General features: G+C 53.4%; 1 protein-coding gene across 7 annotated transcripts in view; it reads right to left on the bottom strand.

Annotated features, from left to right (window-relative positions):
* The window catches only part of NBEAL2 (neurobeachin like 2), a 180,599-nt gene that overhangs the window by 109,488 nt on the left and 46,943 nt on the right, over positions 1 to 24,168 (bottom strand). For 4 of the 7 annotated variants that reach the window (XM_075126070.1, XM_075126069.1, XM_075126075.1 and 1 more), the window contains exon 2: positions 2,126 to 2,214. In XM_075126070.1, coding sequence (XP_074982171.1) covers positions 2,126 to 2,214 — 89 coding nt within the window. Of the gene's footprint in view, positions 1 to 2,125; positions 2,215 to 5,623; positions 5,728 to 6,809; positions 6,943 to 24,168 lie in introns of those variants that run through there. The other 3 variants (XM_075126071.1, XM_048837353.2, XM_075126072.1) reach the window with 2 other exon arrangements.

Raw genomic sequence — 24,168 nt, 5'->3', positions numbered from 1 at the left:
ACCGAGGTAGCCCAATGAGATTACAGGTTTTAATGAATGCATCGTGAAATATTTCACAATGCACAACCATAGGCGTGTTCCACTTGTGCGTAATGCCGGCCGAGGAGCATCCGCAAATAGCATTAAGTGTAGATTAGCTGATCGTTGACGGGCCAAGTGCAATTACTGTACAACAATAAAGGGACTTGCTAAATATAGCCGATATTTGGAGCCTGGCTTTCCTTCTGCCTTAAGCCACCCAGATTGGGCTCCATTTCCCCAGCACAAAGCTCCTGGATCATCACTTACGAAGTATTACATGATTAGTCATATCTATAGACATGGGAATAACCAGGGCCAGAGAGAGCAAGAGCCCAAGACTGCTCGGGGGGGGGGGCTACGGGTCAGGGCCGAGTTACAAACACACAGCTCTGCCAATGCAAGCACTGGAGGACAGAGGCGCAGAAGGGAAAGAAAAGCTTTAACGGCTAGCGCTGCCTGCATCACGTCTAGCCACTAGTCCTGCAGTGGAAAGTCACCCACACGATTTACATCCTTGCCCCTCCCGAACAATGCGAGCAATGAAGCACGGGGGATTTCAGGGGACTGTTGTAAGTGCAAACCTCTCGCGCTTTCAGCCAGCTGCCCCCATTCCGTCTATTCCCCAGCACAGAAGCAGCTCAGTAATTAGCTGCTGCCTCTGGAGAAATTCTGCATTAGGTGGAATTGCATCAGGAGGAGGTTTTCAAGAGCCCCAAAGCCACAAGCGATGGGCACTGGCAAGGTGTACCGTCCCCCATAGGTAGTGGGCACCGCAGGACACAATGATGCCCATCCTCAGTCCTGTTCTGCAGAAAGATCTTCTCCCGAGTTAGCAGTCAAGTCTCACACTCCTGCATGTCCCATCTAGAGAGAAGGCTTCTCCTGCCTGGGATGGATGGTGGTGAACGGGCGTGGAAACAAACAAACCTTGGGCAGAGACCGTGGGACCCTCACTTCCAGGAAACAGCAGCTAGCACGGAGCAGAGGAGGAGCATCCATTCCTGTGAATCCTTGTTAGATTCACTATTACTGCAAGCTCCTTGGGGCAGGGACCTCCCTTCCAGGTAATACACCGAGCACAAAGATGCCTCCACATTAGTATCACGAGGCAAGGTCAAGAAGCTCTTCCTCCTGGAGAAGTGATGCCTGCACCCTCAGGCGGAGGAGGATTACGAGCCATTCGTAGCGAGACAGGGATAGCTCTTGGGACTGATCACTAGCTACTGGGCCAGTCACCTCCAAGGTGCTGGACCCGGCCCGAGGAAGTGGCTCCTGAATGTCACTGCTGTCTGGTTTCACGCTGGCAGCTGAGCAGCCATAGATATGGGGGTCTCAGTGCAGGCCCCGGAAGGAGAGCATCCACTTCACAATACTAACCTCAAGTGGCACTAATTGGCCCCCTTCCCAGCAAGAGAGCAGCTAAAATCCGAATGGGCCATGGGCACTGGCCCCTCCTCTGCCCCTGGTGGTGGTCAGTCTAGAACAAAGCTAAGGCACGTTTGAGAGGACAGCACAGGGGAATCTCGCGCCGCCATGGCTTGTGGTGTTCCTCTTCACAGATGGTTTTATTTTAGGGGCCGGAAGGGACCATTAGGATCATCTCATTTGACCTCCACCATAACAGGCGAGAGAATTTCAGCCACCACTTCCTGTATCAAGCCCCTAGCTTCTGGTTCAGTTAGAGACTATTTAAAAAAATGACAGGTGAGGGAGAATATTCCGTGTCCCTCGGTAATGGTCAGTTACCCTCACTACTAAAAACAGTGTGACTTGTCGCTAGGCCGAATTTGTCTAACTTCGCCTCTCAGCCACTGGCTCTCCTTATCTGTGGGTGTACAAAGGAGTCTCCAGACATGCTGCTGTTCTGGCAGTATTCGCCCAGCACTCAATTCACACTGGTTTAAAGAAAAATATTCGACAGTAATCTGTGAACCCCTTAGGCAGAGAAACAAGCGAAATCTACTGAAGGCACCGGCTTCACAGGAGAACCTGTTCTATTCAATTCAAGTTCTTTAACTGCCCATGTGACCTCCAAGCGTTTGCACTAACTAGCGTGACCACAAAGCAGCCCCCAACCCAGAGTCCAGAGAGGGGAGAGACTCACCTCCTCGGGTCCAAAGACTGTACCGCGATGATCTTTTCAAAGTTCATGACAAACGTCTCCAGCCACTGCTGCAGGTAGGTCAAGTCTTTCTAAAAGACAAAGCAAGGACGTGGTGAGAAGCCAGGAGTAAATATAAACCAAACGTACACCCCCACACACAGAGCTGTTAGCTGAAGAGACGGGCCCGAATTAGAACCGTCTAGTCTGAATATCCACAAGCTTCGGGGGAAGTTAGAAACAGAGGCAATTCCAGATTCAAGCTTCATCGATGAGAGTGTGCAGGGTACATAGCGCTGCAGAATCCATGATAATTCTACACATTCCGTATGTACATGGAAGAGGGTCACATGGTCAGGGTCAAACTGATGGCCAGATTTGGGGGTGTGAAGGAATTGCCTCCCCAGGTAAATTGACAGACACCTTGGGGGTTTCTTTACCCTTCTCTGAAGCATGGGGTGTAGCTCACCTGCTAGGTGCGTCTGGGCAGATCTCACCTCATCAGCTCCCTGCCACTTCATGGGCACCGGTGTTCCCACCATCTCTCCTGTTCTCTGTCTGAGAGTTTAGTCGCCCAAGGACTGACATGAATTGGAGCCTTCGGGCTCAATATAGGGGTATACTGGTGAAATTTAACAGCCTGTGATGCACAAGTGGTTAGACTAGATGATTTAAATGGCCCCACCTGAGACCTGTCTTGAAGGGGCTCAGCCCAGAGTGATGGGCACCCAAGCCTGGATAGGCTGACAAGTCACATGATCAGCAGCCCATCGCAGTCCCCTCCCCTATGATACACCCCCTTGGAGGCCACACATCCGGGAGGGGAGCTTTCCTATTACACAGCAGCCAATCACCAGCAGGTCTTGGATCCCCACTAGCCACTCTCAGCAAGGCTGACCCAGCCCTGCACGGTTCTGAGCTCCAGGAGCTTCACCGGGCACCTCACTGATCTGACCCTCCAGGGGCCCTGTCTGCTTGACAGAGAAGTTTTCCTCCAGTAGCCTGGGCTAAAATTTCCCCTCTCCTCCTCAGAGAGGTGTCACACCCGCACTGGTTGGTCGCTGTCCCTCACCCCAGAGAGGGCTGCAGCTCAGCAGCGCTGCGGCCCGGAGTTCGTAGAACGTGAGGCTAGATTTCAAAACAGATGACACACAAGTTGTGCAATGCAGTTATTACTACACAGACGTTTTTGAATAGCCTTTTGCCCTCAGCAGCCCCAAAACGAGATGGTAGCCCTCTGCCTTTTGTAACCCGCGTCCTTTCAGCAGCACAGACAGCATGCAGGTGAAGCAGGCTGAGTCCTGTACCCCTTCTCCTGCATGCTGGGTTTGTCTTAGCCAGATGTCAAGCTCCGCGGGGCAGGTTGCACATCTCATCTATGCTCTGTAAAACACCACGTACGTTTACAGACCGGTACTGTATAAAAGGTTTATTAAACTCACTCCAACTCAGAACATAAGCAGTAACGGAGCAGCAAACTCAGGTTCCACCATAAGGTGATATGATCTTAAAATCCTCATAGGATTGTCCCACTCACGCCCCCTGTTCGAGGGCGGGGAAGATACTTCTAGACATCCATGCAAAACTCCCGAAGGACAGCCAGTACAGATTCCACTGCAGGGTACTGCATCACAAACCACGCCGGAGACCAGCTGACCATCCAAAGGGGAAAGCAGAGACCACAGTCCAGGGAAGTCAGAGAGGCTTTGTGCCATCACCTTGGTGACCGTCTCCCACTGAATGCCAGGAAACAAGGCGAGAGAGAGAAGGTGGGCCAGGTCATCTCTTTTATTGGGTGAAACACACAAGCTTTCGAGACAAGCTTTTATTCTGTGGGTGAGACAGAGAGAGACAAGCTTTCGAGCTACACAGAGCTCTTCTTCAAGTCCAGGAAACGTAGGGTGTCACAGCTAAATACAAGACCAAATAGATCGTTCAGCATAAGTAGTTGGCACATATATTGTAAGGGACTACTCAGTGTGAATGGACCTTAGAATATGTTCGATCTTGTATTCAGCTCTGACATTGAGTAAGCTTGAAAGCTTCTCCCTCTCACCAAACAGAAGCTGGTCCAACAAAAGAGATTATCTCACTCATTTTGTCTCTCCTGAGGTTTTTTAATACTTTTTGGGTTCTTCTTCTTTGCCTGGTAGTTCCTGAGCCTTTAGGTCACACTGCAACCACGAAGGCTGGAAACTTTTCCCAGAAGCGGAGATTGCTGCATAATCCCAGGATTCCAGGAGCTGGTGCTTTACAAAAAGCCACAAACAAAGTACAAGCTGGCAGAGTAGCCAGTTCCAGCAATCAGAGCCCATTCTAAGAGACCAGAAGTCCTTCCCCTGCTTCCTTATCAGACAAGCTGCCTGTAAGGTCACACAGGTCACTATTGGTGGAGGGGAGGAAAGACCCACGCTATTCTCTGCCATGCAAACAAGCCAAAAGAAAGGGACTGAACAATCAGGTTAGGCCAGGGGTGCAGGAGAAGGAATCGGTCCTCTCCCGACAATCCGGGGGTCACCTGCAAGGACCGAACCCAGAACCACTGACTGCATGAGTGGAAGGACCAGACGTGCTGGCTCAGAGGCAGTGGCCGATTCAAATCACTTCTGCGTGGTCCAGTGACTAGCGGGACAAGGACCCACACTGGCTTAACTCAGGTTACGCTGGGAGCCTGTAAAGCCAGGGTCACAGTGCAATGCCCGTGGACCGGCATACGGCCCGCGAGGCTCTGCAGTGCCGCTCGAGGCTGCTCCTCCCGGCTCAGTGTGGAGGGCAGCCCCAGCCCAGCCAGTGGGCTGCTCTAACTCATGCCAGCTGGCTGTGGGCCCAAGGGACCATGTGCCAGCTAGAGAGCGCCAGAGCTCAGTGTGCACCAGCCACTCCCCCTCCCCACCCACACCACACAGGCCCTGGGGGAAATCCCCAAGCAGGGTTCTGCGTCCTTCGTGCCATCTGAACGGCACAGGGCAGGGCAGAGAATGGGCCCTGCAGCTTGGGTTAGCCAGCTGCAATGGTACATTCAGCCCCACATGCTAAGCCAGGAACCCCCCACCTAATGCCAGAATCCAGAGACAGACATGCACATTCAGGGAAGCCAATCACAACCAGCAGCCAGCAGCATACGCACCAGCCCCTTTGCAGTCCAGCCTTTCTCCCAAGAGCCATTCCATGGGACAGACGGACACCTGAAACCAGGGAGCCAGAGAGACCATTCCTCCATTTCTTCTGCACTCCCTTGCTGCTGCATCCTTCTAGTGCCCATCACCCTGGTATCTAAGTGCTTCCCAGAATCGTCTGCCCTTTTCCTTTCCCCGCTAGTAGAAGCTCTGCCCCCCACCGCAGGATGTGTGTGTAGGTCTCCCTCCTCCTTTGAGTGGCAGGCTGCCTTGAAAGCCATCTGATGCCAGATCAGCCCGATTTCCTCTGGACGCTCCACAGTTAAGCCTCTTCCCCTGAGAACAGTTTGCCTATCGGTCCATCGCTCTTTCTGTCTCAACTCACCATAGTTCTATAGAAGAGATAGGCCGATAAGGCAGAGTCATTGCAGGCAGAGGTAGCAGCTTCTCTCCTGACAGTCACAGCTCTGGGGCGAGGAGACCTGCCAGGGCTTTCATGCCCAGTCTGGGTGGGTGGAGTTCGCAGCAGGCAGACCAATGGGCTGGGCCTTAGCTCCCATCTAAATCCTGGTGTCCCGGAAGCCAGGAAGCAGGTCTTTAGTCCCTCTGTCTCCTGCCCACCGAGCACACCAGGAGCAAGAAGTGCTTTAGTTAAGCTTCAGTAGCACCCAAGGTTCCCAACACCTCCCATCGCAAGTAACCTTTGCCAGGAAAGCAAACGGAGATTCCACGCCCCAATTCCTTCCCACCATGGATGGGCTTAAAGGAAGGGAAGAAGCAGAGGAGAAGTTGCACCCTTATGGAAAAGCCCTACAAGCTTTATATTAGACACTCATCTCCACTCTGTAGACTTCCTGGACCCGCCACTAGAACGTGACAGACTCTTATCATTCCGCAGGGTGGCGAAAGTCCCCAGAGCAAGGATTTCACTCTGTTTCAACCGACAGCTTTTCAGAGTGCTCCCTGTAAGAGTCTACAGGGCTTTCCCAGGAAGGCAAAGAGGGGATTAGATACACCCTTTAGATATTCCTCAAATGCCTGGTCTATCCTCCTTCCTATCACAGCACCTCTTCATACACTCGCTGCTCGCCACAGGAAGAGATGCCAGGAGCCCAGGCTAGCTCCAAATGACAGGGCTCCTCTCCCCGGGACAGCCTAGCAGGACCAGCAGGTGTAAGAGACGCTGTCCTCAAAAGGGCCTGATCCTGCCAGGGGCACAGCACTCTCAAAGGGAGTGCCCAGCACCTGGCTGGATCAGGCCCAAAGACTGGACCGGTAAAAGCTCTCACACACGTGACACGTGCTAGCCTCCCTCCTGCTACAAGCGATCGATCGACTTGCCCAGCACTGCGGAGACAGCAAGTGGAAGTTGTATTTACTAGCTTGTTTTTCACACCCCAAACACAGAGCTTGTTTCCTGTAATGTCTCAAACATCTGCAAGCGCTAGATCAGAGGCAGACGCCCACCTAGCCTGCACAGACTAACCCCCCGACGCAAGGCAGCGGGCTACCACCTGCATGCCATCCAAGCTGGGGCCACAGCTACCTGAAAGACAGTGTGCAGGTGTTACCTGGCAGGCAACGGCCGGAGATCCCATCTGACAGCCTGGCAGCTCCATCATCAGCCAAGGGCTAAGCCAAATCTAGCATGCAGGCGACGTGCCGAGAGCAGAGCCGCTGGCAGCGTGTGCGGCCCCAGCGAAGGTCGGCGACGCTCCGGGAAGGGGCGGGGGAGGGAGAACGTGAGCGCGGAAAGCAGCAAAACAAGAAAGTGACTTTAAAAAAAAAAAAAGCGTTGTGTAAAGAGAGAGTCAGGAAATGCCAAGTCACTAGAAACATCAGCGACACTTCCTCCCGCAGAGCCACACCGGCCGGGGGACAGGCTGGGTCTCCAAGAGGCACTTGCTTCTAACCCTCACTCAACAACAAAGGGGCACCCAGCACCAGCCAAGATCCTGGCCCGCTTGGCAGCCCCGAGAAGGGGACACTGGTGGGTCTCAGAGCAGCATCAGCTTGTCCCTTCCCAGCCACATCTCTAAGGCTACTGGGGCAGGTCCATCCCGGGGGCCAGCTCTGCCAACCTTGATGGAGCGACTCCAGGGACGGGAGGCCCTTCACTTCGGGTTCACTGAGTCCACACAAGCTCCCCCAGAGGGCATCCGGAGCATCACAACCCCACACCTCCCAATCAGCACATCAGCAGCCCTGGCTCCTGCCCTGCAGCGCCCCCTACTGGAGCAGTGCTGTATCCCCCCCACCACAGCTCTGCTGTGCGAACCTCAAGCCGGGGTCCCAGGAACTCTTGCTGTTCCCAGGCCTGGGCTTTCCCATGCCGCCAGTTCTACCCACGAACCTCACTCCTGAGCTGCAGCCCCTTCTGCTGGTCTACGGTGGAGGCTCAGCCAGCTCCGCTTAATCCTCAGCCACCGCACCTTCCCTTCCTACGCTCTCCTCCGGCACAGTGCTGTCCCAAACTAACCAGAAACAGGCCCCTAGGGCCTCCTGGCCCCACTTGTAGGCTGCCAGCCATGGGAACCCCTTCTGGACAAGCCTGCGTTGGGAGACTAAGGGCAGGCTCGCCAGCGTGCGATATACACCGGTGGCAAGACGAGAACCAGGCCCCAAACGTAGTAACGTGTCAGAGAAGGATTCACAGCCAGGTGACACTTGGCAAGTGCATCAAACTACTTCCTATGCACTAAAATTCAGCCAGGAGACTCCAGGAGCGAAAGATGCCAGGTTCCCATTGGTGATGGGAACGCAGAAGGTGGACCAAATGCAGCGGGGAGTCCCAGATGGCGTGACCTGTGGAACCAAGGTAAGGGGGAATGATGCCATTTACACTAAAAGCCTACAGAACGATTGTTTTTTAAATAGGCTAGAGTCATCCGATAGGCTTCTAACACACCAGAGATAGAATTCCCTACTGAATTCTACAGTGGGGTTAGAAAGGACGCCCTAGAAAGGTTAACGTTTTTGATAGGACTTTTCTACCTTCTTCCAGCAGTAGAACCGTAGGGATCCTATATACAGAGCCACATGTAACTCTCACACGTGCACATCGCACCACAAAGTTCAGCCTCTGAATCTCAGTGAGCACGAAGGAACTCATGCAGGTGCAACTCACACACCAGGGGAGCACAGTAAGAAAAGAGGGGGAAGTACAAACAGTTCACCACGCACCCACTTACTGCTTTGTCAGGGGCTGGAGGAGGTGGACATAGGTCCACTGGAGGAACCTCAGTTTGGCAGTGCCCAGGTTAGGTAGTCTGATCTTTCCCGTGCCTTCTGTTTCTCTTCTGTCCACCTCCGCCCTCCATTTGTATTTGATCGTCTTCTAGAGGTGCTGAATTCCACCTTTAAGGAGGACATGATCTTGAGCTCAGAACTGGCGTTCCGCAGAGACATTAAGCCCGTGTCTAGTTGAGTGGAACAGCTGCCTGAGGGTTGTGGTGAATCCTCCAGCTCTGGCAATTTTTACATCAAGGCTGGCTGTTTTTCTGAAAGCTTGGCTCTGGTTCAAACAGGAATTAATTCAGGGAAGTCCCACGGCCGGTGCTGTACAGGTCAGGTGATCACAGGCGTCCCTTTTGCCTTTATAATCTATGAATCTCTGCACTAGAGGTGAGCCCAACCCTTTTGCCAACCATTCCCAAAGTTCAGGGATCTTCAGTGCACAGGATGGTTCCGATCTCAGGTCCTTCTCAGTGCAGGGGAAGGTTCCCAAGCTGCCCCGACTGCTCCCCTGTTTGTGGCAGCAGTGGCCCCTGCATCTCTCCATGCATAGCCAGAACAACCCTGAATAACCAGCTGGCAGGAGAAGAGGAAACGAGTGACAAGCCAACAGCCCCAAGCCAACAACGGGAGGAAGAATTTGCAGAGGGCCCCGAAAGCTTCCCGCTCTGCAGTGAGGGTTTTGCAATCCCTTTCTGCTCAGGATATTGGGCAAGAAGAGGTGGTTCAATCAACCTGCCCTGGGAGTGCCTGCCCAGGGCACAGCTTACCAGCAGGCGGCTCACACCCTGCAGTTTGGCAACGGTGGGGAAGCTGGAGGGAAGATTATCCTCCGTCCAGCTCCCTGGTAACAGCCCCAGTGGAGCCGGAAAAGCCATAATGAGAGGTGGGATTCTAGAAGGGGAGGGAGCTCCTAGGACCCTAACGCGGGCCTTAGAATGAGCCTGTTGGATCTCTTTAGAATGCACCTTGCAGTAATCGGGCAATAGGATACAGCATTCAAGTCAATAGGAAGGGAGCGTGCTGAGGCCCTCCCAGGACTGGCACTCAGAGCAACAACAGTGTCACCAGGGGGTTACCTGGCACTATTTTATCACACAGGATTCGCTGTACCAGATTTGGATCAGTCAAGCAGCCTCCTACAGTGACCAACACCTGATGTGAATAAACCCCACAACGCACCTGGCCAGCTGTGCAATGCTGCCGCAAGCCTGCCTGACCGCTGTGACAATTGCTTGATGCCCTGAAGCATGACAATTGATTATACAGAAGAGCCAGTGGCTAAGCCAATTTTAAAGACATCACGCTTAACTGGAACGCGCTTACAGTCAGAAAAGGGACCAAATACAAAGGTCTCCTTTGCGGCCAGCGAAGGAGCGTCTGCCAGTTCTAGACAGCAAAACATTTTTATGGCTGTTAGGCATAAAAGGAGAGAGAGCTGGGTTCTAATCCACCTCATGCACGGAGTGGAGTGTTAATTAAGTTCCAGTCACTGATTCTTTCTTGCTGGGTGTTGTGCTTGCCAGAAGGAGCCCAGCTTGACTTTCAGATCCCAGGCAGAGTCTGCAACCAGAATACACCAACACTGTTTTACTTTTAAATCGACACTGCTTGTCAGAGTCATAAAATGCCATGAGCCATTTGTACAACGTAAAGGCACTTGAATGCCATCAAATATAAAAGCAGCTGGTTAAATTAACGTCTTGAGACCTTTGGAAAACTACATTTCTATGTTCTATATACCGGATGCTGTGACATTTAAGTATGAAGCAGGTCTTAATCACCCTCATTCTACAGATGGAGAAACTGATGCAGAGGTTAGACTTGGCCAAGGTTGCATGGTAAGTGGTAGAATCAGAATGACAGCCAGTCCCACTTGCTCTTGCCACTAGATCTCAATCCCTCCGTGAAGCTCAAGCAGCAAGCTTTTTGGGGCAGGGCATTTGTAAAGCGCCTAGCAGAACAGGGGCCTGACCCAGTGCTACCCCAATATAAATGTTAAATAAGAACTTCCATTGAAGTAGATGCAACTGGAAGGGACTCTCACTCTCCCCTAGGGTGAGTCTTCACAGCAGAGCTAGCCCAGCTGATCGGCACGCGGGCCAGTCTAGCCTGGGCATGAGCAGCCCCACTGCAAAGCCCTCCGTGCGTTATCACATCCTCACTGGTGCCAGGCTCTGTCTCTCTCGCTAGCATTTCTGGGGCATATCCCATGGTTCTTTATGCTGCACTAAGCTAAGTCGCTCACCCAATGATTTGTGGGAGACCTCATCTGTCCTTCTGGGCACACTGGGGGAAGGCTTTGGAGGACTATCAACCCCCCCACCCACAGAGATTTCACCTGCGTCCACACTGCAAAGCGGCACCTGGGCTCTAACCCTGCTGGGCCAGATTCGCATGGGAGGTTTGTGTGCAGACAGGAGGAGGGCTAGGTGGGTGACAGCCTGGCCTCACTGCAGTGAGGACAGACCCTCACAGTGGTGCTGGGGGATTGACAATGCAGAAGGTGGATAGGCAAGGCTTTAGCCCTGACTGCCAAGCCACGTCTCCTGCCCTGTTTGCATGAGGACGCAGGAGGATTCTTAAACAGCTGAGGGATCAGAGCCTGGACTTCTAAATAGTGACTAATAGCCAGCGAGCAGCTGCCGTGACTGCTTCCTTGATAAACCGCACCAGGATTCCCTTGGCCAGGATGAATCACAGGGTGACAGGTGCGGCAATGAACGGGTGCGTGTTTCCTGGAAAGGGAAGGAGGGTGGCAAAGAAAGAGAAGCTGTCCACCTGTATTCAAATGCAATCATCTTGACAAGGCAGGATATGAAGGCTGAGTCATCTGCTTCTCAGCCTTCTCATCCACGGCACAGATTGCTCCCAGCTCCGACAGAACTTCGGTTCTTGGCTCCCATTCAGATAACCCTTTTGCTGCCTGGCTCAGTCGTTTGTGTTTTGGCGGAGTTGGTTTGTATTCAGGTGTTTAACCCGTCCTACGCAGCTCATTCAGCCTGCAAGACAGCTGCGATTCTAGACAGAGCCAGACACGGGTTGGGGGAGCCCATAGCGGGGGAGTGATCAACTGCCTGAGATAGTCAGCGTGGTCATGGACGGACTTTTAACATTTCAGTCTGATTTACAGGCAAAACGGAAAAGGGAATCCATGGGATGCAGTGTGACTAGTGGATACAGCACTGGGGCACAGGATACCTGAGTTTCTGGTTTGACCTCTCCCCTCCCTGGGCAAGTCACTTCCCTGCCCCATGCCTCAGTTTCCCCATCTGTAAAATGGAGATAGGGATACCAACCTTTGGAAAGCTCTTTTAGGTCTCTGGGTAAAAAGCAACAGGTAAGAGCTAGATATTAGTTATTATAGTGCTTAAAAAAAAATCAAACAAGGCTAGACAGCTTGCAGTGCAGTGGGTCTGTCTAAAGTTAGTGGTCCTTGACCTAACTACTGCTCTGGACATTACACAAACATCTGTGCTTTATCCTAATGCCGCCCTTGGTACTCAGCTGGAGTGAGAACAGGACCAAATGCTCTAGAGTTGAGACAAACCGCAGGAGAAGGGGCAGCAGGATGTTACCTTGGGAGAACCGGGTCAAATCCCATCATGGGTCAAAAGTGAAACAACTTTGCTGTTAGCATCACTAGCTGCAGAATGGCTCTGTACTTCTTAGAACACAGACTAGCCCATTTTGTTAGCTTCAGTGGTTCCAGAATTTCAATGTAGGTGCTGGCCTTCAGGGAGCTATTGAAATTGGCGCTAGATGAGGCCCTGGCCTTCCATCCTTTGACTAAGTCTCCAGGCCAGGGTGAAGATCTGGAGTATGTTTTAAGTTCTACATTAAGCCCCGGTTTCTTAGAGGCTCTTTCCGTGTGCAGGATAAACGAGGGGTGCCACTGACCAGGTGTGTGTTCATTCTCAGCATCGAAGCAGACACTATGGGTCAGGGCCACAGTGTCCAACAGTATCTATATTTGGAGTGCACCGTCTTTCAAGAAGACCTCCTTTACCAAAACAAACGCTCTCTCCCACGCCACAATCTTCCAAAGCACAGAAATCATGTCTCCCCCTTACAGCTTGGCACAGCACAGGGCTTCACTGGCGCCTTGCCTACCAAGGGGCCCGACCCGATTCGCACACAGCTATTTAAAAAGATCTAGTCTCGTTCAAACACGAGCTACCAGCCTCTAGGCAGGAAGCCCTGGGTGAGATTTTCTGGCCTGTGTCATCCAGGAGGTCAGGCTCACTAGATGATCGTACAGGTCCCTTGTGTCCTTGAACTTCAAGAACATGGATCCATTCCACCCACCTCTTCAATACATTCAGATCCAGATGGAGTTATCAAATCCTAGGACTTGCATTCTCCATAACCCCCCCGGCTGCCCCGACCCACTGGCTGCCTTTGGCCAACCCCAGTTTTAGCACCTCCCCAGCAGCAGGCGCACTCCCTGTATATAAAATTCAGCGCCAACAGTGACTGGTCAGACTCAGGCAATGGCTGAATTAACCCTGAAATCCCCAGAGGGGTTTGTATCTCAGTCTCCTTCTCCCTCAAGTTAAGAGAGGTGGAAAGAAGACCTGCTACAGGGGACAGGCTACAAAAAAAGCCTGCTCCCCGTCCGAGCAGATTTGTTAAGGACTCCTACCGCAGGGGCAGCGGCAGCCTCCGGTACACCAAAGGACAGCGGCTAACAGCAGCTGTGGACTTCTTTTTAGTCCCCCCCCCTCACAACAAGGGTTAGGGGCTACGCCAGCTGAGCAGCAGAGTGAAGAAGCTGGCACCGACTTCAGCAACAGGTTGGAAAGGCCCAGCCATCGCCCCCTTCCCGAGAGGCCGCTCTAGGCTGGATGTTCTGGTTGGCCCCTGGAAGAGGACATGGTTGCATCCGTGTCTGGCCTCCTTCAGTGTAGACGGGACAAGCTAGCGCACCCTAACCGCTGCGTCTGGTGGTCGAGGGCAGGCCTGGAGTAACAGCTGCCAGCGCGGTGTAGCGGCGGGGAGGACAGACGGATGGTGTAGCGGGGTGGTCACCCGCTCTTGCCCTGCAGGGCTGGAAAGCCAGCCCTTGGAGCACGCTGGGGCTGTGGGCTAGAAGCTGGGCTGATTCAGGAAGTAGCCACAGCTGGGCTGGGCCCTAATTGGGGCGTGGCCCAGCTGGCCCTTGTAAAGATTGGGAGCCTGAAACTCAGGCAGAGTCTCTGGCTGGAGAGAGACAGGCCTGGCTGTGGGGGAACTCACCCGGGGACCTAGAGTGAGGCAGGGCTGGGGAAAGGGAAGCCCTAGGCCAGCAACGTCCCAGGCCCATATAGGTATTGGGGTTGCAGAGGGGCAGCCTGAGGGTGGGTAAAGGCAGCCAGTCCAAACCCCTTCTTGCCTGTGATGATTGGCTTTTACACTGCAGTCCGCCCCAGGGCACGGTGACCGCCAGTAGCCACGACTGAGGCGATGTGGCGATAGCGGGTGAGGGTTCCCCGGGGTGGGGAGACCCAGGGAGTGGGCGTAATGCCAGGGGGGCAGCACCCAAGGCAAGGGCACCAGGCCCTGGGAGGGACCGGGGGCCAGTGGTAAGGCGGATCACTGGCCTGCGGAGGGCGCTCTGGCCAGAAATCGAGCTAATTCCTGAGGACGACCAGCAGGAGGCGCCGCCGGGTGAGTCCGAACGCTTACAGACGGACAGCGGGCAGGCCCTTCGTGCGGTTTTAAGCCGGACAGGCCTGTTTTTAAAAACTTTGTTCCCCGGCTGGCACTGAAACAAAACCAGAGGCGCTTTTAATCCCACCCATGGGTCACCATTTTGCGGCGTGCGCTGCTCCAGCGTGGCCTCGCCTGCCCAGTGCGTACAAGGTCACGCCGGTGGGGGCGGAGCGGCGCGCTCTGCATGGCATGACCTCGCGTGCGAGGTGGCTCCCAGAGGTACAGAACAGCCAGGAGTCCGGGAAGGCGTGAGTGGCCGCCCTAAACACATTCGCTTTACTCTGATTTTATTTCCCTAGTTTCTTTGGGAGGAGCAGGGCACCGGGGCCCCAAAGGTCAAGTCAGCACTACCCTGGCACACAGACACTCAGCCATCCCCCTCCCTCCAGAGTCGTAACCGAGCCACTGAGCCTCATCCCACCCAGAACACGGGGCAGGGGAAAAAGGGGCAACTACTGAGCAAAGCGGCGTGGACAGAATGGGTCTAGGGCTGCAGTCAGGAGGCCCCCAGTTCTAATCCTAGCTCCGCCACTGATCTAGAGCAAGTCACTTTGCCTGTGCCTCAGTTTCCCCATCCCCAAAGTGGGACCACCACTGCCTACCAGGGAGGCTGGGAGGTTTAATGAGATAGTGTCTCTATATGGTTAAAGAAAATCACTGTAAAGTGCTATAAAATGCTACACATGACCCTGATGTCAAGACAAAAGCGTTGGGGGTGACAGGGAGGAAGAGTGCTGGGTGGGGACATCCCCCATGTTGCATAAAAGCCTCAGGGGAGGATCATCCCTGGAGCACCCTGCCTGCTGGCAAAATTTAGATTTTCTTCCACAAATAGTCTTTGATGTAGTGCTCATGAGATCTCAAAGGTCAGTATCACGCCCATTTTACAGATAGGGAAACTGTGGCACAAGAGTCATGTGACTAACCCAAGGCCACCCAGCAGGTCAGCACGCTATCCACTAGGCCACACTGCCTCACATCCATTTTTAAATTTCCCTCCTTCACACACAACATTTAGAGGTGGGGTCTGATTAGAAACCGGACCATGCCCAGGTCCCCTCGACCCTTTCATGGCAATAGTGCCCACGCCTAGCCAGGCCAGCATGACAAGGCGAGGCAGCCCTCAAGCCAGCATCCGACATGCAGCTTCCACAGGAACCTGAACGGAGCTGCTCTGTGGGGGCTGAACCCTAACCCTGGGGACGCCTGTGTCTGTTTCCTAGAGGCTGTCATGCCTCCAGGGTGCCCCCAGGGCTGAAGCACAGCGAGTTCGAGTCTTACCATACGCTCCCCGCCGCGGCGCTGCGACACCATGGTGCAGCTGGGCCCCCGCTCTGCTCTCGGCTCCGCAGCTCTCGCCCGCCGAGGCTCCTCCTTGGAGCGGTGGGGGCGTGCTGCACGGCACACAGCAAGCACCACCCAGAAAAGACATGTCCAGGCACCGACACTCACACATCTGGACCGGGCCCTGGCTCACACCCGGGCTTCCCTGGCTGGCAGAGCCTGTTCGACAGCTCCGAGGCTTGGCAGCTCAGGCGGGTGCGTTCCTACGTCAATGGCTTGCACGCTGAAGGAAAAGGCTTGGACTCCCGAGCCCAAGAGATTCCAGAGAAGAACGAGCCCCCAGCTGGCCAAAGGGCACCAGAGAACAGCGGCCAGTTTGGACCTTTCCTTCCGTAACCAGCTGCAGTTACAGCACGGCCCACAGAGTGGGTTCTAGGCCAGCTGGAGGGGACATCTCCCGCGTCAGCCGGTGGCCATTTGCCTGCCTCTACTCTAGCGCACGTCACAAAAGCCGGTACAGGCTTATTCAACCCTCTTCTCTAGGGTTGCCACCTCTGCCCCCCAAGATTTAAAAAAATGGACATCGGGGCTTGTTAAACGGCACCTGGACACAAGCTGAAACCTGGACTGTCCAGGTGAAAACCTGACGGATGGCAACCCTTTCTCTAATCTAACCCTATCTCTAATCTAAAGGAATTGGGAGGGTGGAGATGCAAGGCTGTCGTACTCTTCCGCTGGACCTCTACCCCCCATGTGGCTGCACGCCCCAGCACCCCTCCAATGCTGCACCTGCATGTACTCCGTGCCCACCCCAAGCCCCGGGCAAGTTCCTGTTCCTGAAAAACGGGAGTGGCCAGACGAGCTGCACTGCAGTCTGTTAGTTATATAGAGCCCCAGTCTCAGCCGGGGCATGTACAGCCACTGCCTTCCAGAGTAGGTCTACACGGCACACAGAGTCTAGGTTGCGGGGCGTGGGGTTTCCAAGCCATGTTTGAGGGTTCACACTGCATTGTAAACCTGAGTCTCGCAGCCGTGCTAACGCGTCCGTATTGCACTACGCAGACCTTCTGACTTGGGGCCGCAGCTTGAGCTGCGTCCACATTGCAAAGTAACAGGGATTGGACCTGAGGGACAGTGGGACTCTGGCTCCGACCCACCCCTTTTAGCAGGGTCCTAGGACCCCACCCTGAGTCAGACTGATTTGTGTGTGGACAGAAGAGGGCTCGATCTCAAACCAGAGTCAGAGCCCAGGGTAGTGCAGACATACCCTCAGAGAACATGCCATCTGAACACAGGACAGAGAGACAGGCACAGAGAAGGGAAGGGACTTACCCAAGATCACAAAAGCAGATTAGTAGAGTAGAACCCAGGTCTCCTGATTCCCAGTCAAGTCCCTTCTCCACTTGGCCACCCTGCCTCAAGCTCTGTCCCACACATCTGGAACTGTACTTGAACTCGCTGGGCCACCAGAGATAAGGCCTTAGACATGGCCAAATTCTATCGGACATAGAGACTATGCACCGCTACAGACTAGGGACCGAATGGCTAGGCAGCAGTTCTGCGGAAAAGGACCTAGGGGTGACAGTGGACGAGAAGCTGGATATGAGTCAGCAGTGTGCCCTTGTTGCCAAGAAGGCCAGTGGCATTTTGGGATGTATAAGTAGGGGCATAGCCAGCAGATCGAGGGACGTGATCGTTCCCCTCTATTCGACATTGGTGAGGCCTCATCTGGAGTACTGTGTCCAGTTTTGGGCCCCACACTACAAGAAGGATGTGGATAAATTGGAGAGAGTCCAGCGAAGGGCAACAAAAATGATTAGGGGTCTAGAACACATGACTTATGAGGAGAGGCTGAGGGAGCTGGGATTGTTTAGCCTGCAGAAGAGAAGAATGAGGGGGGATTTGATAGCTGCTTTCAACTACCTGAAAGGGGGTTCCAAAGAGGATGGCTCTAGACTGTTCTCAATGGTAGCTGATGACAGAACGAGGAGTAATGGTCTCAAGTTGCAGTGGGGGAGGTTTAGATTGGATATTAGGAAAAACTTTTTCACTAAGAGGGTGGTGAAACACTGGAATGCGTTACCTAGGGAGGTGGTAGAATCTCCTTCCTTAGAGGTTTTTAAGGTCAGGCTTGACAAAGCCCTGGCTGGGATGATTTAACTGGGAATTGGTCCTGCTTCGAGCAGGGGGTTGGACTAGATGACCTTCAGGGGTCCCTTCCAACCCTGATACTCTATGATTCTATGACTCAGCCCCACTGCTGGATGGATTATTTCACTCCTGCCTCGTCTTTCAACAGAATCCTGATTCCTGTGACTCAGACAAAAAACCCCAAGGCATCAGCCGCACGGAGTCACCACAGCACATTGCTCCGGCCTTACTGGAGCTCAGCTGGGGAGTGGCATTAAGGTCTTGACATCATTTTTAAAATCCGAGGTGGCACAATATGGTTCTTTGGCGTGACGGGAACTCCTGGTTGCATGGTCACCTTGGCTGATGCTGGCTTGGAGATCCACTTGGGGGCCCTTCCCCCGGGGTCTCTGATCTGAAACACTTGCGTTACCAGACATGGGCAAGGCTGTTTTCCGAAATGAAGCACAATCCTTCAGTACTGACATCTGGGCGGCCAGTCAGAATCCTCAGCATTGGCCCCGCATGGCCAATCACACCACATGACCTTGCTTCCCCCACTCCACCCCTGCAAGAGACTCTGATATCTTCTCTATCTCACCGTAATGGAATTGTTCTCCCCTCCAAGCAGCAGGGATGCAAAGGCTTTTCCCAAGAAGGAAAAAAAAACCTTCTCTCTCCAGCCCAAAGAACCAAACGCACATGGACGACTCTAGCAGGCAAGACGAACAGCAGAGCTGTGTTGGGAAGGAGCACCTGCGCTCTCAACATCTTGACAGTGACCAACAAAGGAACGCACATTTCGAACGTCCCCTTTTCAGCCGCTCTCTATCCTCAGAATGCTACATTGCTAATAGCCTCTCCTGGCAATCTCTCACGCTGGCCAAGCTGCCCTGAGAGCGGCATCTAGGCCTGAATGGCCTGCGGGTGGATAGCAGATTGACGAGGATTTGGCCACACTTATATTAAGGTTCCAGTTAGAGTTTACAAACAGGTTAACAAACAAACTAATTGATAGGTTGTATAATAGGCTTCTACATAAGAATGGCCCTACTGGGTCAGACCAAAGGTCCATCTAGCCCAGTATCCTGTCCTCCGACAGTGCCCAGTGCCCCAGAGGGAATCATCAAGTGATCCATCCCCTGTCGCCCATTCCCAGCTTCTGGCTAACAGAGGCTAGGGACATCATCCCTACCCATCCTGGCTAATAGCCATTGATGGATCTATCCTCCGGGAACTTATCTAGTTCTTGTAGCATGTAGTCTAGATGGTCATAAGCAGCTTATTGACCTGTTGGACTTATTGTATATTAACCCCTCTATCAATCATTTATTAGCCCTTTATAAACTTATAATGGGCCCTTACTATAAAGCCCAACCAACAACTCAGCGGGTAAATCCACCTCCTCTCCAAGGGACTTCCATAGCTCACATTCTAAAGCACAGAGCTCACGGGTGCAGGCAGACCTCTCAAATAGTCCATATGTTGAGGAATTGTCACATTTCAGTCCCAAAGATCCCCATAAGTTTGCTGAGCCTTCACTTTCAGTGTTGAAAGGGATCTACGTCCAAAACAAAAACGACTCATGAAACTGAGGCTACAGGAAGTTATTTACATTAAAGCAACGAACATCGCCAGAATTTTCCGTTTCCTGCATTAATAGTTTTTGGGCCCCCTTACTTCGGGTTCTTTGACACACTTTGCGTCCCAAGATTCAAGCCTCTGCCAGCTGGGAGTCTAAACACCACTGCCCTCTACTGGATGGAATTGCAACTTCCCCACTGTGCATCATGAGCCTTATAATGAGAACAGATTCTCCTTAGCTCAAGCACTAGAGACCTGTGCCTCTGGAGCAGGATTTTCAAAACTTCAAGCTGCAAGGCTGAAGTGGCCACCGTTTTGTTCCAATACAGTTAGAGGCTTTGTGCAGAGGGCAGAGAAAGGGGAAAGGGGTTGGGGGTTAAGGGAGAAACAAACTATTGGACAGGTGCCAGAAGAGATACCCCAGACTTGTGATTCCTCCCTGTGCTTTAAGTGATCACTCAGGGGCCCACTGTCCCTTCTCAGAGCAAACCGGCGCAAAGGGATATGGGCCCAAGGAGAAAGTCTCCCAGGGAGAACGGAAACCTGCCGACAAGGGAAGAAAAAACCACCAAATCAATGCATGCCAGCCGTCGCCCCGGTCACACGGCTTCCGCCTGCCTCGTCAATATTGACGTTACGGCTTTGGTGCCTTGCATTTCCCAGTACCCGGTGGCACCAGATGGCTAGAAAGGATGAGTGTTTGTCACCCCTGGTAGCAGTTGACAGGTTGTCAAGGTGAACCGCACGTTTACAGCCTCACCTGCAACCTGGACGCCATCAGCGCGTCCGCCTGGGAATTGCAGGGGAGCTCAGCTTCGGAACAGCCTCTCCCGGACAGGCAGGCTGAGCATTCAGGCAGAGTCAGAGGCTGACTTCTGCCTCCACGGAAGGGTTACGGCAGCAGCAGAGAGCACAACAAGGATGAGCTGCATGGCTTGGGGAACCCTCTGCCCCCTTGCAGTCAGGGATCCCCCGATTAGGGGTCCCACACCAGAAGAGACAGCAGCAGGGAATAGCACACCACGCAGCTTCTCCAGGGAACCTGGGGGACCCCCAGCTTTACACAGAACGCCGCTTTGCATTTCCAACACAGCATCCCCCTGCCTTTCTAGCAACCACCGCATAACCCGCATTAGCCCCACGCAGCTCTGTCCCCCTCTAGTGGCAGGACCACGCACACAGCTTTCAGAATCTGCTACCCAACCTAAGTCACCGGACCCAGCCCTTTGGCACAAGCAGCGGAGCTCATGTTTTTAGATCCAGTATTTAGGGTTCAATCCCCGGCAGATGACCTGGGACAACGGCCCAGGCCCGTATCCCCAGAAAGGATGGGTTCAGTGATTAGCGCACTGCCAGCGAACTAGCGTCAATTCCACGCTCTGCTACAGACTTCCCGTGTGACCTTGGGCAAGTCACTTAGTCTGTCTCAGTTCCCCTCAGCTGTACAACGGGGATAACAGCACTGCCCTGGCAGGGTAAATCCAGTCAAGACTACAGCAATCAGATGTGATAGGTAACTGTCTGGCCCCCATTGCCAAGACAAACGTCCTCTGAACCTAGATCACAGAGCACTATCCAGAATGAGGATGACAGGAGACTGTTTCAGTTCTGGAGGATGTAAAGTCTCTCCCATGGGGTGTCATGCCTCATTTCCAAGAGGTACAGCGTCGCCAACTCTCACAAGTCTCATGATATTTGGTGTTTTTCTAAGAGCTCCAGTCCCTGAAATCAAGTGGGAACATGAGACCCGCTGCTTTCATTAAAAAGAAAACACTTGAAAAGCCCTTGCTGCTGGAGAAAACTAAAAAGCACAAATTGAGTTAAAGGCGCCGAATCCAGAAGGCAAAGAATAAAGAATCCAAAGTTTATTCACGATATCGTGGGGTTTTTTTTTTTAAACCTAATCCCATGCTTTTGGGGGGCCTGACTCATGGGCTGGTGAGTTCTAGGCGTTGGCAACGCTGCCAAAGGCAGAGATACTCAAAAGATATATGGGACCCTAAACATTTTCACATTGACTGTCAGAGGCTAAACAAGGGGAGTAAGACTGTTAGCAGAGAAGCCATTTCTGCAACATGCCCGATGCAGGCCATGTACATTTTTTTTTTTTAAGATGGGGATGGGGTTGTCATTCTTTCCTTCCCCTCAGAAGATCAGGCAAGTTAAAGAGGCTATCCCAGCCACGAGCCAGCATGGACAACAGATGGGGATGCCATTACCTAGTTGGTAGGAGGCCAAAAGATCTTGCAGCTCCAGGCATGGTTACATATGCAGCTGTAAGAGGAGTAAATGATGCCAATTTGCCTTACAGAGGATGGGTACATTGGAGGGAGAGTCAGCAAGGAACAAAAAGGCCTGGGTTAGCCACTGATCACGTTAGCTACCCAATATTGCTCTGCTGGGTGCAGTAGGGTACAACAGAGATGCAGAAGTGGACATCCAGTGACCTCCTTTGCCACCTGGTGGAGCCTTCCCTGCTTCTGAATGCCGGCCTACTCAGCCCAGCGGAGTCAGCCCGCCACGCCGATCTAAGGCACAGCACATTCCCAGCCGAAAGCAGCATATCCCGCCTTTGCAAAGGTTCTCTTGCCCTAGCGTTGGCTGGGTGGGAAGCTAGGTGAACCGGAGGCCCATGGCAGCAAGGGGTTAGCAGCAGAGATGACTGCAGATATGGGTCAGGGGCCCTCAGAGCTGCTTGCGCACAACTTGCGCTTCGCACGCAGAGCCAGGGTAACATGTACGGTGTCCTACTTTAAAGTGATGACAGAGCAAGCATCCGTCCCCAAGCTTAACCACAGAGGGCTTGGGTTTGTGCTTCGTTAATGCAAAATGAAATGGTTTAAAATGCAGAATGCGCCTCTAGGCCAGTGTTTCTCAACCTTTAGGATACCAAGGACTGGTCGGCTGCCCTTCTAAACTCTGCCAGGGAGATCTCATTGAGAAACATGGCTCTGGGCCCCACCTCACAGGTCACCAGGAAGTAGAGCAACCGGTACTGTAGAGAAAGATACTTAGCCAGGGTGCTGCCGGCATCAGAATCACTGGCCACAAGGTGGAAGAGAGCCTACAGTACCTCACCTGGTGTGGACATGCTCGCGTGCTACGGATCAGCTCGCAGAATACCCAGGACTGATGGACTCAGTCACATCTGCCTAGCCATTCTCCACTAAGCGGGGCAGGAGGGAGTCACTCCACACGTTCCTTTCAGGGGGTGCCCGGTGTTTGTCCCGACTCCTCTCCCCACGCCCGAACACGCAGGCTCACCAGCCTGCAGGGACCTCCGGAGAGGCTCAGAGAATACTGCAGGGTTAGAGCCAGACTCACCCAGCTGCCATGCTCCTGCCTAACATGAAGATAAAAAGGTCACAGGGTCGTCAGCTGCGCATCAGCTCAGTTCACCCTCCGTATGGCGCTGGGCACGCGGCGGAGAGCGAGATCGGGCAGGGGACCCCGTCAGAGACGCGACCAGGCAAGAGCGACAACAGAATCTCAGCTGTGATATGGAACAAGGCAGAGAGATCAGGAAAGCCGTTCTAGAGGCAGCAACGGAGGGCCAAGTCCCTGCTGCCCTACATCATTCTGGGTAGGGCTGCATGGAGGTCATACACCTCCATTCCGATCTACAGCCCCCTTGTGGGCTGGTGGGACCCACCCCCCGAGGCGCAGGGCAGCAGATCAAGCCTAGGGCGCTGGCAGAGGTAAGGTTATGGGGAGGGACAGGAGTGTCTAGTGCTGGACTAGCAGAGAGGAGGGGTGGGATAGGCTGAAGAGGAGAGGCGTTTATCATTAAATCCTGCATCAAATAGGGAACAGGGGGGTTGGCCGTGGACCTTGGAGACATGGTTGTGTGTCTCTGTGCGGCGAAGCCCAGCCCAGACAGGCCGGTTGGAATGGCTCCCCACGTCCTGCAAGCCACAGTCCTGAATTTATCTGGGGCCTCCATGGTCCTTCCCTCTCCCAGCCAGCCACAAGGAGCGGCATAGCCTATGCATGTGGGCAAGCAGAAAGGTGTTTGGGACACGGGATCTCAGTTATTGACTAGCTCGGGGGGAAGCGACAGGACATAAGAATAAGCTCAGGTTGGCTCTAGACTGGAAGATTCACGATGGCAGCACCGTAGGCCTCGCCAGCCCCCAACCATATGTGATGTAATACTGCTGAGAACTACAAGCCACCGCAAACAGCGTCAGGATGAGAACAGCCCGCCCGCACCCCCCTCTGAACATTTCTGGTCACCCTCAGACGCAGGGGATTGGACAGGCTCCTGCTGATCAGCTCCATCTCCCACTGCACTTTACACCTTTTGGCACAGCCCTCCTGCCTCGTTTCCTGTCAACACAGCCACAAGCAAGAGAGACACTGATCTAGTATCCCCCACCCCCTGCCGTTTCATACTGAAACCGGCTTTACAGGGAGGGGGAGAGGAACAGGAGGCCATGCCAGTTTCTACCCCAAACAGCAGCGACGTTTTGCCCCGATGCAGCACCCTCCCTCGCAGGCATCACCGTGTTTAACAGAGAACAGCGGCTGCAGGAGCTTGCAATACACCATGAGCAGGCAGCTGTTCTGGTCCCCTGCCACCAGAGAGTTTATTTTGGGTTCTCACAGCCCCACGTATTTAATTTTATTTGGAGTTTGGTTTTTTTTGTTTTTTTCTTTTGCAATAGAGCTGGAGTCGGCTCGTGCCACAAGGAGCTCGGAGTTAACTGACGTGGTGGCGCCTTCAAAACAAGAGAGAAAAGGGACTGAATCCAAGAGGTTCCTTTAAGCCACAGGGATCTGTCAAAGCTCAAGGTGAATCTCAAAATGAGCCCAACAGAGGCAAGCAGGAGGTCAAAAAGCCACCTTTCCTCGAACACACGAGTGCATGATGCAAGTCTTAAAGCCCCTTCGCCAGGGCGACGTGATCCCGCCCTCCCTTCTATCTGCAAAAACCCAAAGCATACGCAGCAGCCTTATCAGTTTTACTAGCTAATTCCCCAGCACTAAATCCTCTAAACCGCA

Source organism: Caretta caretta, chromosome 2, assembly GCF_965140235.1.
Source record: "Caretta caretta isolate rCarCar2 chromosome 2, rCarCar1.hap1, whole genome shotgun sequence".
Classification (NCBI taxonomy): Eukaryota; Metazoa; Chordata; order Testudines; family Cheloniidae; genus Caretta; species Caretta caretta.
The sequence above is the reverse complement of the archived record's forward strand: the minus strand, read 5'-3'. Positions and strand labels throughout refer to the sequence as shown.